Here is an 18,167-nt window from a genome sequence, read left to right as displayed (position 1 = left end):
ATTTCACTGTCTTCCACAATTGGTTGCGCTATGCTAGGATTCCTTGTGGTCGTTTTTCCTTCTGTAGCACAGCGTGGTGAAAACACCAGGAAACAATAACTTTTTTTTTTTTTTTTTCTGCCGTGCAACAGGATCGGCTGCAGCGTGGCGTTCCCCTGATGGAGCAGATGTGGTCCAGAGACACTTGGGATTCATTGCAGAGGTATTTGGTGTCTGGCTGCGAGCAGGCAGCGGGGGCCTTAGCGCTCTCTGCTGGGACTGCCACAAGTCACAGTTCTTGTCATCGCGCCCTGCGTGGACACCGCATTGCCCCATGGCACCGGACAGGCTGTGCAATGGGTTTTGATGCAACTCGAAGATAGGAGCGTAGATTTCACCCAAATTGAGAAAGATTCAGATTTTAATCTTCACCCATCTGTCATTTACTGAGCATAATTAATTCTTGCTGTTTATGGAAGCAAACAATCCCTTTTTCCTTTCCCTCTTCCCCTCCTCATTTATCTAGCTGTTTTGCATGAAAGAAACGTTCCCAAAGTATTGTGCTAGCAAGCTGATTTGCATCCTCTTAAACACAGGCATTTGAAGGATTACATTTCCCGCTACAAAAGACAAGCATTGTAACAGAAAACCAAGATGTACATTGCAGCTTCAGGGTTTCATGTGAAGACAGTTACAGGAATTAAACAAAACAGGAAAATGACAAGCTGCTGAAAGGACTGAGATGTTATTTTATGAAATGTTGGAGCTGGCTTCTGCCAGCACCTTGAGCACAGACTTCCCGTTGACATAAAGTACAATTGGCTGCAGAAAGTGTCTCTTAAACAAGAGATGGTAAAACCAAGTCAGCCACCAAAAAATCCTACAAAAGACTAGTTACACACACACACAAAAAAAATATCTAATAGCATGTTCAGTAAAATTTCACCAGCTATCTGACTTACGAGGTGCTCCAAAGAGCACTGTGCACAGTCATTTGGAGAAGGAGGATGGCCACATCTCCTAGTTTCAGTAATCTATGCGTAGAACAACCGAAAAACATACAAACAAAAAAAAATCTGTACCATATCTGTTTCATACAAATTGATCCCTGAGATAATGGGCACAGATGCTCCCTGACTATTACTATTATCACTACACTAGAATGCCTGAAGAGAGATGGGAACGCTGTTATAACTGGTTCAGCAATCATTCATCCTCTCTTCCTTTGTTTTATTTCAGGAGTTCCTATGCACCAAATAGTTACAGGACGGGAACACAGTCAGGGAAGCTGTCATCTTGGTGTGTTGTGATCTCACTCTTCCCTAAATTTCTGTTTGTGGCTCCTGTTAAATTTAACACCTCTCCTCTTCAATAAATCAATAGCAAAAGGTGATTTATACAAGCTGGAAGGAAAAATAAAAGTGTGTTGGGGATGCATTTTAGGCTAGAAGGACATTTCAGCAGGCCCCATGTGGTCAGTCATATTTTATATTTGTATTGATAGAATTTTTCTTGTATTCTCTTCTTGTTTCAGGGTCAGCAGACAAAGAGGAGAGCCACAGAGGGCTTCCTTGGATTCACAGAAGCTTGTGCTGTTCCTGACCCACATGGGCCATGGTGGATGTACAGCTAGTTCAGCTTGCCACTGAGGACAATTTAATCTTGTGTATTGCTGTGAGTTCTTATTACATGTCCTGTGCTCTAGTGCATCCTAAGTAAATAGATTATTAAATGCATAACTCAGTAAGAATGAACAGGTTAATTATAACACATCATGCCCATTCTAATGCTGTCGTCTTCCCTTTAAAATCTAGCAGCAATCCCCTCCTGCAGCATCCATGTTTTCTCTGTCAATTCTAATGTTATAGTAATTAAGTCACACTAAAATAACACGACTAATTGCTTTCAGTTCTTTTCTGAAACTCATCCTAATTTTCACTCTTTTCTGTGGCAGATTAAATAAACATGTTGTCTGCACAGCAGGAAAAAAATACCATCTCTCAGTCCAGACTGCAATAAATACCAACTGCAATGCACAAGGCAGGACAAGATTAAAAACATGCTATCTCATCCAGAGGCGGGCTGACCCCTCGCAGGTGCAACACAAAGGAGCTATCTCGCTCCTGCAGGGATGACAGCGGTGGAAGAGCGCAAAGTAACGCCGTGAAAGTTAAAATTCAACCGGTAACTTTTGTGATAGGGTTCTAATCTGTGTCTTTTTATAGCTGGTTTCTGCTGTGCAAATCCAGCGCCTGTAATTCCCACTGGCAGCCGAGGACGGTTCCTAGGGATTAAAGAATTGGCTCGAAGGCTTCAGAGGGCTGTCAAGGCATCCCCACGGCCCTCCCCTACGTGGGGGACGAGGAGTGCTGAGACCCCACCGGTCTGAGGGCTGAGACAGAGCAGAAAGTTGAGTGGCATACGGGAATGAAGGCTGGAGAACCTTCCCCGAGGTAACTTTCTTTCTCCTGAGCACTGTTTATTTCTACAGGGATGGACAAAGATCTAAAGGGAAAGGAAGGAGGAGGTTTTGTGTGCCATGTAGCTGCCGCATTTCAGGATAAAAACAAAATCCTTGTCTATGCTTTGCGTGAGAACTCAGCCCGGGGGGCCGGCTGCCTGGTGGACAATGGGGAAATGGGGCAAAAGGGGGCGGTTTTGGGGCGCTGACAGGGCGCGGGGCGCTGACAGGACCCGGCCCCAATGGCGGCGCTCCCCCGCCCCCCCGGCCTTGTTTACCGGCCGCCGCCCGGCCCCGCCCCCTCGCCCCACGTGACCGCCCCTCCGAGGCCCCGCCCCCAGAATCACGCGACCCCCCTCCGCGGAGCCGCATCGCTCGCGCTCCCAGATCCTTCCGCCGCGGGGATCTTTTCAGCTCTCTCCCCTTTCCCCTCCTCGCCACACACACACACACGCATCCCGGGGGGAAAGCGCCGTGAGAGCGAACACCCCGAGCTGGGCGGCGAGGGGCCGGCGGGGATCCCGTAGAGGAGCAGCGGGCTGGGGGCGGCGCGGGACTACTTTATTCCGCGGAGGGATTCGATCCGCGAGCCGCCCGGTGACTGGTTGGGAGGGGGGAGGGGGAGGCAGGGCCAAGATGGCGGCGCCCTGCGGGCCGGAGGAGGCCTGAGGGGGGGAGCGGCGGCGGGCGGCAGGGGCTGAGGTGAGCGCCCGGCCGCCTCCTGCCCCCGCGGCGGGGCGGCGGTGGGGGGCACGGGAACGGGGGTGGGGGAGTGGGGGGGGACGGGAACGGGAACGGGGCTGGGAGGGCGAGGGGAGGGAGCCTGGGCAGGGGGCGCGGCGTCCCCCCCGTCCCCCCTGCGCCCCCCGCGCCCCCCTGTCCGTCCGTCCCCCGTCCCGTCCCTCTGTCCTTCTCCGCCCTCGCCCCCTCAGCCGTTGGCGCTGAGGAGCGGGCTCCGAGCTCGCCCCCCCCCCTTTCCCCCCCCGGACCCGCTGAGGGGGGCCGGGTGCTGAGGCGGCCCCGGGGTGCCCCGTCCCGGGCTGGCAGCCCCCGGGCCTCCCGCTGCCCGCCGGGGCTCCTGGGTTTTCCTCGCTTCGTCGAGACCCAGCGTGAAGCCAGGGGGTTGTTTACTTGTGCACGAAGACCTTTTGTCACCGAGAAGTTGGAAGGGTGCAGCTGGGAAGTTTTCGCGCTGTGTCAGGCAGGCAGGCGGTCGTGGTGCTGCCTGTTAGTCCGTGTTTCTCTGCCCCCCCTCCCTTTTCCTTTAATGAGCCTTTTACAAGGTAGTCAGTGAAAAACACATGCCTTAGAGGAGTATGTGATTCAAAACCCACAGAAACGGGGATCAGCCTTTGTCTGCAGAACTGTTTCCAGAACTGCTTTTTGCACAGAACCTTCCAGTGGACGGTAACGCAGAAGGTTTTCGTTCTTTGCCTGCTCTGATCGTGTAGTGTCCTAATGCTGCCTTCCTGGCAAGTTGTTAGAAATCCGTCATACCTGGAGCCATGCTACTGAAGTGATCCCATCAGATAGGAAAAGACCCTCCTTGGTTTACGTGTATGAACCGCAGAGAACTGGCAACTGAATATTTGGAAACTCAAGAGTCCTAATAATCAGTGCAGGCATTGGGAAAACATCTGTCTGAAGTTGATTTTACTTTGCTAAGCAGCAGTAAGGCACCAGATCTGCTTGCTTATCAGAACGAGCTAAGTTACGTTTAAGCTTATAATCAAGGATTTAAAATCCCTTACTCTGTTTAAACAAACAAAACAAAAAGCAAACAAACAACAAAAAAAACACCCCACCTCTTCTGTTTTTTAGTTAACAGCCTCATCAACCCTAGGTTAAATTGTATTTATGTGGGGTGACATCGGCTTACTCAGATGAAAATACAGTCAGAATATCTAATGTGTCATGAGATAGGCTTTAATTAAAATGATTTTATCTTTGGCTGTTTTTCAATCTCAGCTATTTTACTCTGTTACGTGAGAGTTTACTCTTACGGTGACTAATAAAAAGCAGCATTATTAAAAGGTTCTCAAGTGGGATGTACTGCCCAATTGCAGACGTGCTGGTGTTCGGAACAAACAAGTTCCATTCAGTAACTTTCTAATTTAATGCTGGCCCCACTTAGAGCTGAACTGCTGGGATGTTGGCTTGTACTGATCCCTGACATTCTCGCAACTGTCAGACACCTTGTCACATCTGTAACAAGCCGCTGTTGTGATTATTAAAGTCAGTCTCTGTAAGAATGTAATAGCCTGCAAGATGCATGCACGCACACAGATATCTCTTTGGAAAAGATACCTTTCACAATAAGCAAGTCAAATAAATAGTCTGTGCACTTTTTAATGATGGAAGCAAGGAAGAGTACCAGGTTCTATGGCATGTTGCAGCTAGGTGGTTTTGCAGCCATATTTTTTTGAGAGAATATTGCAACTTAGGATCTTGGTATAGCATGTAGCTGCTGTGTTTTCATGTAGTTTAATAAATGCGCTGAAGACAAGTAATAATGCTTGCTTTGTTAGCATAAGCACGTTTTTGGGTATCACGTTAAAACACCGAGCAAACTTCTTGAATCAGTGAGCTGCCATCGCTTCCCTGGGTATTACTCTTTTTTGGTTTTAATTTAAGAAAGTGACATCATTTGGTTCTGTGTTGTGTGTAATGCCTGCTTTAATTCTTTGGGTTGTTAAAATGACTTGACTGAGTACAGGAGTTAGTTTGCAGGGTTTCAAGGTTTATTGAATTGCAGCATAACTCTTGGAATTTGTTTAAAGGAATCTTTTGGTGGCAAAAAAACGATGCTGCAGAGATTTAGGAGCCTCAGTCGTTGTGCTGCTGTGAAATCTAGAGCTCTCCATTCACCTCTTCATAGTTTTAAAAAGATTCTTTCATTTAATTTATTTTCCTTGTGTACAGTTAATTAAATTGGCATTGAAAAATAGTGCTTGCTCTTATTTGTTATTAATACATGTGGTTGTATATAAGGAACAAAAATAATTCCCTTTCAGGTTAGTAACTGAGTTGCTAGGATGGCTTCTGCCAAAGGGTTAAGTGTTAAGCTCTGCTGTGTTTGGGCTTTTTTTCAGCATGCATTGCTTTTAAATAATCTTCCCTCTGACAGAAGTTTGATGGGTAGCAATTAGCGTAATGTATTGGCACAGCATAGTTTCAAAAGAATCGTTAAAAATGCTGAATGTGATTCTCTCTTTTTATTTGAGGGTGTTGGGTTTTTTTGTGATCTTCCTGCTTCAGTTAAGCACCTGTAACAAAGTACGTGAGAGTGAATGTACTAATTAATTATTTTATAAAATAATTACTGAGTTTAGGAGTGGGATCTTGTATCAGATCTTAAAATAACCAGAAAAATGCAGACTACCAGAAGAAGGCAAACACTCGGATTATTATAAATAAATTAAATTTATTGTATTGCCAGCTGTAATGATCCATCTGATCTGAGGCTTAAATTGATCAGGGCTGTTATTTTTAGGGGGTGAGAAGGGGTGTGATCAGCTGCTTGCTGCCCTATTGCCACCATTGCTTTTTGTCCCTGCTGTCGGTTTTCACTCACTGCTCGTTTTCCGCAGGCACTGTCGCTTCTGTGGCAGTAGCGTTTAGTTGTGAAGAAATTACAAAATCGGATATTTCTAGGAAACCTAAAACAGGCTCGAATTATGGTGTGTCAGATGGGAGGGAGGGAGGCTTATCCTTTTATGACTGCAGAACATTTCAAAGTTTTGAACATGAGGGGCTGCTTCCTTATCTGAATTTTTCTTCCAAAACAACGGTCACCGTAAAATACTTCTCATTCGTGGCCTCTGCCAAAGCAATACCTGTGGGCCTTGCTTTGCCTGCAGGGGAAATCAGATGGAAAAAATTAAGTCTTGAGGTCTGGCTTCACTTCAGTGCTGTCAACAGTGGTCTTACGTTGTTAAAATCCCCCTCTTCCCTCGTTGGTGGGGGGTAAATAACCATTTCCTTGCGCGTCCCAAATTTAACGTGTGATTAACGAAGAGGGATGAAATGCTGGTGCTGGCCACGTGCACGCTGCTCTTCCCCCCCCCCCCAAAGTGCTTTGGGCGTTATTACAGAAATGCTGAGGACGTTGTGGAGGAATATGTGCGTGTGCTGAGTGTGCCCCCTCCTCCCCACCCCTCACCGAAGCATAACTGGCACTACCAGCTGCTTTTTCGTTTGGCTTGAGATAAAAATACACTGAACTGAAGAACATCTCTTGACAGAAATACTTAGAGAAGTCATAATCTTTTGAAATACTCCGTTATCTCATTCTCTGTGTAGCCTGTTCCAATGAATATTTATACAGTCTTCCCCTTTTTCTTCAGTTTGCAGCTTAACTATATTGTGTTGTGGTTAAATTAGCTACTGAAAATCTGTTTTTAAAAAAAAAACAACAAATTGGTTATTTGCTTCTTGGTTTCTCCTTCGATTCCTTTAAGCTGGCTCTGAAGTCTTTAAGTATTGGTACTTGAAGTGCATACTTCAGTTAAATTTGTCTTTATAAAAGGTCTTGAATATAAGAATGAGAAGCTTGCTGTCGATGTTTGTCTTCCAGTAAGACCAAAATGTTGCATTTTAAAAGGTAATTAAACATTGTTGTTTTTCTCAGTCTTTACTACTTAGTGCCTTGGATATTTCATATAAAACTAACAAAAATGTTAGTGAAGAGTCAGTGCCTCAAACTGCATGGAAAAGTTACTTACTTCGTTTTAATCCTGGCAGTTTAAAGCGTGGCTGCGTGGCTGTGGAAATTCTTCTAACAGGGGAATGATTGCAAGAGCCTGGGATGGAAGAATTAGAGATTCATCTCGTGTACCGTGTGTTTGAGAAGAAAGACGTGGCCGTGATGTGATGCTATAAAGGTTTCAGGGCGATCCTGTTCACCACAGCTGTTACAACGATCCCAGATGCAAAATACCCTGGCTTTCAGTGATGATCTCAGTGTTATACAAGATAGTGGAAGTTCCCTGACTTGGCCTGTCCTGGGTTCCTTATCTACGGGATTTGAAAATCCCATCACAAATTACTGGGGGGATTATTCATAAATCACAGGTACCACGGCTCCTGGGAACTGCTTCCGTCTTCTGGAGCTCAGTGGTTTCATGTTTAAGTTCAGTGCCTGTTACTTGTAAACTACTTATTCAGCTGTCTCTGCCTAAAAGAAAAGAAAATGTGTGACAGTTAAACACCGTTGCTGGAATTTCCTGGTTTGTTCATTTGTGTTGGGCATCGTGGTCCTGATATTAGGTTAGAGGAGCCAGGATTTCAAATCTGTTCCTCACAAATGACAATCTCAAAGGAGATCTTGGATCAAGAAAACTGATTTGCCTTTTAAAAGCGTGACTGCTTGTGTGTAGAGTGGTGACAACATTGCGCTGTTTTTGTGTGATTCCAGCAGATAAACGTTGTGTGTAATGAAATGACTCTGTAATACTGTCCCATGTTCTGACCTAGGCCAGAATACTTTTAATATTTTGAACGCTGGCTTCTGGAGTGGAGATTGCTTCACTTCACGTGAAGCACATTGAGCACACAATTGACTGATAGACAAGTTCATTTAGATTACGCTGGGTTTATTGGCATGAGGTTCCTTGAGCCATCTGGTTGAATTAGTTAGGGAGCTTGGGAAGTTAGCAGTTACCTGCACGTGTAGTTATCACGAACTAAGGTTGTGTTGTCAGCCTCGCTTTTATCTGATCGTGGTGTTTGTGCGGGCCGTCAGGCCAATGGTGTAAGGTTTGGAATCCTCCTACCTGCTGAGCACTGAAACCTGACTTTTCCCCATCTGGCTGCAAGCGTATTGCTGAAGCTGACAACCAAAACCCAGCTTCTGTTGGCCGCGTAGTTGGGTTCCAATTTCACCACGCGATCGCTCCCCTCTGGCGATAGCAGAATTAGCGAAACCTGCTCTTGAGGTTTTTACCGGTGTCATGAAGATCTGCTCCAAACGTAATAGCAGTCCTAGAGGAAAATAAGGAATAAAAGCATTGGTTGTGGTGAGGAGTCCTTGATTCTGTGCATGGCAGTTGCTTTGGCAGTGGAGTGGGGGAACAAAGGAAATAGTGTTGACAGGGTCTTGATGGGGTAAAACAACAAAAACCAGAGACTGGTGTTTGTGCTGCTTTAATTCTTAAAACAGGTTTTGCTTGCAGCTGATTTGGGGGTGTGGTCGTGTATCCCTTTGTTAACAAGGCTTCAGACAACTAATTCAGGTTGCTCAGAAGCCGGTGAATCTCTTGCTTAACCATAGCTGAGGCTGTAACCTGATGGAAACTGAGGCACCTTTGTTAGCAAGCCCGGTACGGACTCGAAGGCCGTGTTCTCAGAAATACACAGATTACTGGTAGGGAGCTACATCCCCACATGGCTCTGCAGTGCTGTTCTGGGACCGTGTGCATTCAGGGTATCTGAATACAACTGGAATTTAATAAATTTAATACTGGAGAGGTTTGTAGAAACTAACAAAGCCTTGACTCCTGAAAATGAGTATCAAAGTAGGAGGTTGACTCCTGAGGCTGCACGGATGAGTGACTTTAAACTTTTGAATGGATGGTGTTTGAACATTTTGAACATTGTTTCCCCTCTCAACAGCAAGCTCCTTGAGGAAGAAGTTGAAGCTTGGAAGTCTGCACAATATAGAGTCAAAAAAATATCCCACAAATAAAAAAATATCCCAGCAAATCCCGCCCCAAATCTTTTTGGAAAACAGACTGGAGTCTGTTATGCATTTCAGTAAAAAGCAACTCTTCTCCCCACCCCCAAGTTTCCATTTTATTATCTTTAGTTTGAAAGTCTTGCTTATAGTACCAGCCAGTTTTTAAGTCTGTAGTTTTTAAGGTCTTGCCAACACGGGATGCAAAAAGAAATGGCATTCAGCTCTTCCATTAGCAGACGAAAATCGAGGGTGTTTTTGTGTTCTGGCAGTGATTACTGAAACCCTTTAAGAAAGTTTGTTGCTATAGAAATGCCTGTGGTGTGTGTGGTGCTATATTATCACCTTTGAATTTGCAATCAGTGCCAAATTAAGTAAGCTGGTGGCTTGTGTCCCTAATAAAAGTGACCTTGGGCAGCTTTGCAACTAGGAAGTGATATGTTGCAAATGACGAAGTTTACCGGGAGACGGGTTAACTCCTGCCGTCCAGTAACTCTGTCAAACATGAGCTTTCAGGAAAATACTACATATATAAGTAATTACAGCATTATCTCCTAAAATAGAACACTGATATATGGTCCTTAGCTAATGTGTAACAGTGTTTTGACTAGAGACTGGAGACTTAGGCAGTTAGAGTAATTATTCTGGAATCAGAATTTGGTATGATAAGAGAAGACGTGTGTGTGCAAGATTTTACTTCGCATAAATAAAACTCTTTAACAGCTTCTTAAGGTTCACAGTGCAAAGCTATAATCTTGTTGCGAAGGCCATCTAGTTTGAGGCCATTGCACAGCCTAACCTATGGACAATTCCAGAAAGGACAACTATGCAATGCTTCTTGGGGTTTTTCAAGCCAAAGGCTGACTCTCCTTGTACAGGAGGTGCCTAGCTCTGCTGTTCTTGGTAAAGAATTTAACGTTGTTCTGAATATACACGGTTTGGTAAGGAAGAGGTAATTTGTACCTTTTGTTAATCTGTTCCTGCTTTTTTTCTTTATTAGTGATCATGAAAGGTGTGTGGTTGGCAGCACTGCAGACAGAAGCTCAACGCATCCACAGAACAGGTGCAGTATATACAGCTGCAGTAAAAAAAACCTTGCGTGTAAACTTGGTCATGTGTCAGTCCATATAGGAAATGAAAAATACATGCTAGCTGGAAATAAGAGAGAGAAGAAACCCTTGCTAACAAATTAGTATGATGTGAAGCCAGATTCTTTCTGCCACTTGAAAAAGTTTAGCATAGGATTCTTACGGGTGGAGGATAACTTGGTTCATTTTGTGTTAGGTGTGATAACTACATCCTTCCCTCACTGCTACATGGAAGGAAGCCACATAAAAAGCCCCAAATGGTTTAGATTTACTCCTGCTTAGTACTCTGAAGGTGACCAGAGTCATTTAATCTGCACGGTGTTGCTTGTAGTAATCTATACAGCTTGTGCACTGTGGGGTTTTTAATATATAATGCACGAATTATACATGTGAAAATGAGGTATGTTGTGCTGCGAAGCTTGTAATTTAGTATGCACGGATGGCCAAGCAACGGCAGCTGTAGTAACCCTGAGTTTCCGAACAGCTGCAACTTGGCCATATTGCAAGTATTAAAGCACAGATCTATTAGTATGCAATAATGGAAAGCCGAGGGCAGTGAATTTCTCATCTAGCCACGGGAGTGGAAAAGGATCTCGAGCTGCATATTTCTTCCAGGGTGTAGACTACTATGTGGAGTGCTTGAAAGGTTGGTTGAGGAGGAATTGCTGTAAGAAAATGAGAATGGAGTGAATCCAGGGAGCTATTTGCATTTTATTCAAAACTTTAGTTTTAGTTGACTTACCTGGAGAGCAAATAAAAATAAACCTCCAGAAACAGAACGGTCTGATAGTCCTCAGTCTGTGTACGCTATCCAAGGTCTTCCATATGACAGATTAATGTCTCAAAAACAAACATTTTCTCTCACAGCTTTTATTGCAGGTGTGTAAGTTCTAGCAATTCTTTCAGTGTAAAACTGTTAAATGGGCAATACTGCAGAAAAGAAATAGGGAAACAACAAATCTAAGATAGAAAGGAAAAAAGGAAGGCTCATTTATCTGTTCTCTCTTCACTCCTAGTCTGGTAGAGGCACCAATGAGGAACTTCCTGAAATTTTAACCTCCACATTCACGTTAGTACATGCATCATGGCACAACAAGGAAATGTTGGTGAGCTCCTCTCAATGCTGGATTCTCCAATTCTGGGTGTCCTGGAAGATATAACAGCTGCGTTCAAAGATAATCTCATTTGTGGTATGTATCCTTAAAAGTAAGTGGAGGTAGGGTTTTGCTTTTACACCGACAAAGGTAGAATAATGTGATGCTGTTCTCTGTCAAATACACTCTTTTGCAAATGTGACTTGAAGGAAACTCTTAATATTTGGGACTTAAATTGCTTTAAGGGTTGAAGGTTCTCTTCAGTCTGTTTTGCTTAATGGCATGTCTCTTGGAAGGTTTGTTAAATAATTGTTAAAATGCTGTTATAAAATGATTGGATTTTTCTGGGGCATAACCTCAAGTTGTGGGCTGATGACGCTTTCTTTGTCAAGTGTAAAAAGAATTGGGTGTCGTGCACATTATGGGAACTAGCGGGATTTTGCTTGTTCAGAACAAACAAACAAAAAACCTGACCCCAAACAAAACTTCAGGCGCAGACTTTCTTTAAAAAATGCTCTCTGCTACTAAGGCATCTCTTATGTTGATGGAGCCTTTTCAGGGAATGAGAGCATTGTTAATCTCCTTATCCCTGAGGTTGTTCTTTATGCTGAAGGGAGAGAGTATAAAATTGCTCCTGAACTCTTTGCCTCTGCTGGGTAGAACACTCCTGCAGTTAGCTTCATCTAGGTTTTTAAGGTTAGACAGTCCCGCAGTAATTGTTCTTCATTTAAACAACAAAACAAATTAAAAAACACCGGTTACTTTCCTACTGAGCTAAATGTAACTGCTTGAATGGTCATGAACTAGTGAAGGTAGTTGAGAGGTCTCATTTTCTGAAAGGCCTGAAACAGTAGGTACTAGTTTGTTATAAATTGTGCAATAGTTGTCACAAAGTTGAGCAACATTCCTGTAATAAATGCTTCATTTCTAGTATATTGAGAATATATGTTTTTTTCTTGTTGTAAAACTGATAGACCGTGGACCTATGCTTGTGAACAACCTGGTAGACTATTACTTGGAAACCAATTCTCAGCAGGCACTGCATATACTGTCCACACTACAAGAGCCTCATGACAAGGTAAAAAAAAAAAAAAAAAATTTTTTAAATTATGGCAAATTTTAGCGTGGTAATTAAAGAAGCATTTAAATAGCATCTGTTAGTATTGTGCTTTTGCATTCTGACATGTAATTACCTTGTTGTAGACATGTAGTATCTCTATATCAAAAGTAGAGTTTTTAGTTTTTTAATCTTAAAAATACTCCATTTCATGGGTTGTTTAAACTGGCCTGGTTACCAAAGAACCTCTACAATTTGAATTTTTTTTGAGGAATGATGTTGGTTCTTTGCATAGCTGCGTCTGCTTGTTGAATGTTAGATTTATTAGCCTGAAACAATTGGGGTATTTTTAGAGCAGGTAACCATTTTTAAATAGATTGAGAGAATGGCACTGGAAATTTTTACTTTGGTTGACCAGATTTTTAATATTTGGATCCTGTATATTTCTAAAATGCCCTTAGTTTCCACAACTGACAATAGCAAACTGGTGAATATAGATTTTTTTTTTTAAATATATATATTTAACTAAAGTATATTTTCATCAAACAAAACTTCCCTTTTTCTACCACTCTAAAATCCTTTCTCAGCACCTTCTGGACAAAATTAATGAATATATGGGCAAAGCTGCTACCCGTTTACCCATTCTCTCTCTACTGGGACATGTAATAAGACGACAACCATCTTGGAAACATAAGCTTTCTCAAGCACCTCTCCTACTTTCGTTACTTAAATGTCTCAAGGTAAGAACTGTGTCACTGTTGTCCACTGAAACACTTGTACACTTGAAGTAAGCATACATACTTGTAATGTAAGGCATTTATTTTCTGTTTTGGTGTCACTTAGTTAAGCTGTGAGTAGAGAGGAAATGTTGATTAAAATACAGAGGCACGCTGGAAAAATTGCAACTGAATACTCTTCTGCTCCTCTTATTACTGACTATCCTGTCTCTAAAAGCATCTGGCACTGCATAATTTTGAGTTAGGGATGTTTAAAGTTCACTACAACTTTTTGAAAACAAGTCCAAGACCAAGAGCCATTGGTGAAGCTGATGGATACCTTGAATGTGAATCTATTGAGAAGCTAAGTGACTTCCCGTTAGTGCGTTCTGAACTGCTCGCATGTATGGCGATATACTCTGCTCCATCTGCAGTGCAGTTGAGCTATACAGCAGACTATTCCATGGTGAAATTACCTTTGAATTAGTAGACTTTCCCATCTTAGGTGCAGACATGCTGGAGTGTAAAGAGGTGTCTGTCTGGAGTATACAGAGAATAGAGGAGGCAGAAGAAGAAAAATCTGTAACGTTGACTCTGTCCCATCAGCCTGGGTGGCTCTTGGGATATATGCCAAGACCAGCTTAGTAGCATCTCGCCGCAGGCTTACCTGTGCTGTTCATGCCCCTCTCCTGGCAAAGCAGAGGAACTACTGAGGGAAACGTACGTTGAATTGGGGAAGCTAGAAGGGACTGTACTGGGAAAGAGTTTGAACATAGCCTGTGTCATGTCCTAAAATCTAGTTTTTATTACTGTTTCATCTAGCTAAAGATTTTTGCTACCATACCCCGTTCTCTCAGCGTAAGCCAGGGGGTTCTGATTGTTTGAGTTACTGCTTTATGAAATATTTAGCAGCTGGAGTCATCAACCAGGCATTGTTTACACTTGCATGCCATACAGCAATGCCTCCCTCAAGTCTCAGTGTTCTAACAGTACTAAGGCTTTCGTTTGGTTCACATTTGAAGTCTCTGAAACTGAGAAAAGGTAGCTTTTAATTTAGTGAAGATTCAAAAGACCAAATAGTTTATATAATTTGTCATGTTAATCATCCTGAAAACTTGATGCGACAATGTGACAGGTAACTCGTTCGCAAGATGCACAAAGGTAAGTTTGTATGATTTAGGTTTAATAGAAAACCTTCTGACCTTTGTGTCAGTAATTGACCAAAATCCTTGAATATCCTGATCAGATTTGCATTTTCTTATGCTCTGAATGCCCTGTGCTTGGCTCTGTGGAGTAGGAAATGCAGTTCGTAAGATGCTTCACATACCAGTAATATTTGTTTTTCCTACTTAATTGATGGAACTGTGGTGATGTTCCCTTTTTAAGTCAAGTCTTTTTTACGGAAAAGCAGGAGGCAAATAACAGGACAGGAGCAAGAATCTAAAATCTTTTTCTTAGATTTATTCTGGATGAAAGAGACAGTAACTTTGGTCCATTAAGATATGGTAGGTTTCAGACTGTTTCAAAGTAGAGAACTTTTTCCATGATGATGTTTCCAGTGCTTACTTCATCCTTGGAAAAATGAAGTTTAACTCTATTTTAACTGACTAATGCAAGTTTTTTCCCTTCTTGCAGACTGACACAGATGTAGTAGTACTCACCACAGGTGTCCTAGTGCTAATAACCATGTTGCCAATGATTCCTCAGTCTGGCAAACAATACCTTCATGATTTCTTTGGTATCTTTGGGCGTCTCTCAGCCTGGTGCTTGCAGAATCCAGGTGAGATTTCTACTTTGTTGCATGCAGTTACAGTGTAGCAGTATCCTTGAGACTCTTAGGCTGCTGATGAGCACGTTCTTTTGTGAGACTCTTAAAGGTCTGAGATTATTTAAATGCAGAAGATTATGTATTAAGATTAAAAGCTATTCTGTTCTTTGGTAGTATTGGGCACTGCTTCTTTGCTCAAAAGTTAGAAATCTCTTAGATTCTCTAGTGTGGTGCTGCTGTTATCTGAAGTGTTACTGGACAGAGATGCTACCTTGATGGCAGTGAAAAAGCAGAGATTGATGTTAATGGGTAGAAAAAGGAAACACTGCTAACATTTGAGGCAGATATTTGGGAATTTGAGTTTCCCAGGTGTGACTGGGGAGGCAGAAGCAACACGTAAGAATTCCTTTCAATGTATAATTTTCAATAGTCATGAAAGTGTTGGCAAACCTAGTCTTCTCAGTCACAACATTGGTTTTGCTGAATTTTTTGTAAGCTATCTGAGATCCAACAAGTTCCAAGTTACTTATGTATGTCTTGTGGATATATGAACAAATGTTGTGTTAAGCACATAAAGATCCTATTTACAAGGCAATTTGTCACTAGCAAGATCGGAATTTATAGAACAGAAGGATGGCTAGTAAGAGTCAAGTCTGTTGTGAATGTTTTCTGTGAAAGACATTTTGAAGTGAAGCATGCCTTTTTTAATTGTTCAGGCAATCTTGCAAACTCTGTATTACTATTCAGAGTGGCTTCTGGTATTTTTATTTGAGTAGAAAATACTGTGCTTTAAAGACTAATTCCAACCAGTATCCTGTCATTCTTAATGGTCTGTATCTAATTTTTGGTTTTGCTGTGAGCTGATGAGAATGGGTTGGCTGTTCTCTCAGAAGACTTCATAGCTTTGCTAGGGATTGTTTGTATTTCAGAAGACCTGTTCCAGTTAGCATTTCAAATGTAAAAACAGTTTGCTTGCATTCTTAGAAGTCTTGTTCTTTTCTTCAGTGTAGTGAAAAAGATTCTAACTATTTTTTCCAGGTCACGTGGCAGAGATTTATCTTGTCCATCTTCATGCCAGTGTTTATGCTCTTTTTCATCGTCTTTACGGAATGTATCCTTGCAATTTTGTCTCCTTTCTGCGTTCTCACTACAGTATGAAGGAAAACTTGGAGACCTTTGAAGAGGTAGTGAAGGTAAAATGCTGTTCATCACTGTAGTGTCTGAGACAAGAAATTCATAGCTGTGTAAAGGCAGTTATTTGTCAAGTTAGTAGACTGACTTTGATTTAACTGAGAGCTGTTCAGCTGTATAGACAAGCTATTGAAGGACTGAAATCTCATTTGGAACAGGATCATCTCTCGAGGCTGTGATGTTATGTGCTAGCTTTAAACATTTGTTAAATGCAAAATTCTGACCAACTGAGATCAGCAGGTTGTTCATCGGTTTTGTGTATTTTAGTGCAATCAGAAAAATGTTGTAATGTTTTTTTCTCTTGCTCATCCAGCCAATGATGGAACATGTGCGAATTCATCCGGAATTAGTGACTGGATCTAAGGACCATGAACTGGACCCACGAAGGTATATATACGTTCTCTCTGCTATTAAGAAAGTCTATAAGTGACCATATTTTAGCTGAGTTATTTCAGAAGGCTTACAGCAAAAACTTTTCTATCAACAACAGCGTGTGCCAGTGGTGTTTCACCATCCATTTTCATAGGTACACCAGGTAAATGCATAGAATTTCTTCATCCAAGCTTACAGCTGGATGAATAAGCAGTCTTCTCTTGTGAAGGGCCGTTAACAATGATGTTGGGTTTCTAAATTCATTTTATATCTGGGATAGAATCCGTTTTTTACTTAACAATTACTTAACAGATTTACTTAACGGTTTACTTTCTTAATTTTATGACATAACAATGAAACGTTTTCATAAAATTCTGAAAAACTTTGCTTATAGTAAAGTTGATCTGACCACTGTTGATCTGCTTCACTGGCTTAAGGTTTGGGTCACTGCTTTGGTTTGTTGAAGTACTTGGTGGGCTTTTTGTTGAAAACCTTCAGTGTGTTTTGTTTTGGTACCTAGATATTGGTTCAGTTAACAGATCAATTCTTTTAACAGGTATGTTTTAACATCAGTTGTATTAGTTTTCTTTAGAAATAGGCTCATTTGCCTGCAGCAGCACCACTTGCTGCTTTTCTCTTGTCTCCACAGGCCCAGCCACTGAAGAGGAGAAATTGACTCTTGTTGCTGCACAGTAGTGCTCTTGCCCTGCTTTTCAGAGCCACTAGGAAAACACTACTAAATGGGAACCTATTGAATATCACAATGCTCAGTTTTGCAGGCTTCTCTCAGACAGGGAGAATGGGTACGGAGGGAGGGTGGTGCCACTAAGGAGTTCAATTGGCACAAAACTAACTGTTTGAAGCCTTCTGATTTGGTATCATTCACATATCTTACATTCAGAAGTGACTCAGCCTTTAATAGACAGCCTTCTGTGTTTTTTCTTCTTTACAGTGAACTTCCATCCCCTGAAATATTGGACAGATCTGTATGGCTGCTAACTTTAGTGAGGAAAAAAAAAATTCAGAATGAAGGAAGTAGTAATAATAAAGGACATTCCCAAAACTTAGGAGGAAAAACACAAACCTGAAACTGGCATTGCGGATGGTGATTGCTTAAATAATACAATTCCCTCATTGCTGGCATTTCTAAATTTTGACCAACATCTGAGTCTAGCTGAGCTGATTTCTACAGTTGCTGAAGCTCAGGATCAACCAAGTCTTCATATGCTATTCCTCCTTTCCAGAGTGCTCCATGGCAGACCTTTATGGATCTCTGTGTCAAAGCTGTTTGTCTCCTATATGAGACCCCATTTTATAAGTCATCTGGTTGCAATTTCTGTATGCTGCCTTGTTCCAGTTCTGGCTGGGAGTATGCAGGGCTGTCTGGAACAAATGAGCCATCCTATAAGCCAATTCCTGATATCTCCAGGAACCCTTGTTTGTAACAATAATTGACTAACTTACTCTTTTGGATCCAAAAACTGTCTGCAGGTGGAAAAGACTAGAAACTCATGATGTTGTGATAGAATGTGCCAAAATCTCCCTGGACCCTGCAGAAGCCTCGTATGAAGATGGCTATTACTCTGCATCTCGGAAACCCTGTACAAACTTAAAACATCATCAAACTGACCCCAGTGCCAGCCATTACATTGACACACAGAGCAGCTATGGTAAGATCTGCCTGATGGCTAATGAATACCCATTTCCTGGAAGAAAATGGGCCTTAGAGCAAAGAGGCATCTTATTATCTCACTTGAAGTCCAGTTCT

The 18,167-nt window shown here is 42.3% G+C and overlaps 1 protein-coding gene across 8 annotated transcripts in view; it reads left to right on the top strand.

The window, feature by feature from the left end:
* The window catches only part of TSC1 (TSC complex subunit 1), a 63,149-nt gene that overhangs the window by 30,976 nt on the left and 14,006 nt on the right, over positions 1-18,167 (top strand). For 5 of the 8 annotated variants that reach the window (XM_083807381.1, XM_083807380.1, XM_083807385.1 and 2 more), the window contains 11 exons: positions 132-202; positions 1,514-1,653; positions 2,205-2,432; positions 10,114-10,176; positions 11,218-11,391; positions 12,270-12,373; positions 12,940-13,092; positions 14,704-14,848; positions 15,875-16,029; positions 16,341-16,414; positions 17,891-18,069. In XM_083807381.1, the coding sequence (XP_083663507.1) occupies positions 11,286-11,391; positions 12,270-12,373; positions 12,940-13,092; positions 14,704-14,848; positions 15,875-16,029; positions 16,341-16,414; positions 17,891-18,069 (916 nt within the window). In that variant the 5' untranslated portion in view covers positions 132-202; positions 1,514-1,653; positions 2,205-2,432; positions 10,114-10,176; positions 11,218-11,285. The other 3 variants (XM_083807383.1, XM_083807382.1, XM_083807386.1) reach the window with 3 other exon arrangements.

Source organism: Anser anser (assembly GCF_964211835.1).
Source record: "Anser anser genome assembly, chromosome: 21".
Taxonomy (NCBI): domain Eukaryota; kingdom Metazoa; phylum Chordata; class Aves; order Anseriformes; family Anatidae; genus Anser; species Anser anser.
The sequence above is the reverse complement of the archived record's forward strand: the minus strand, read 5'-3'. Positions and strand labels throughout refer to the sequence as shown.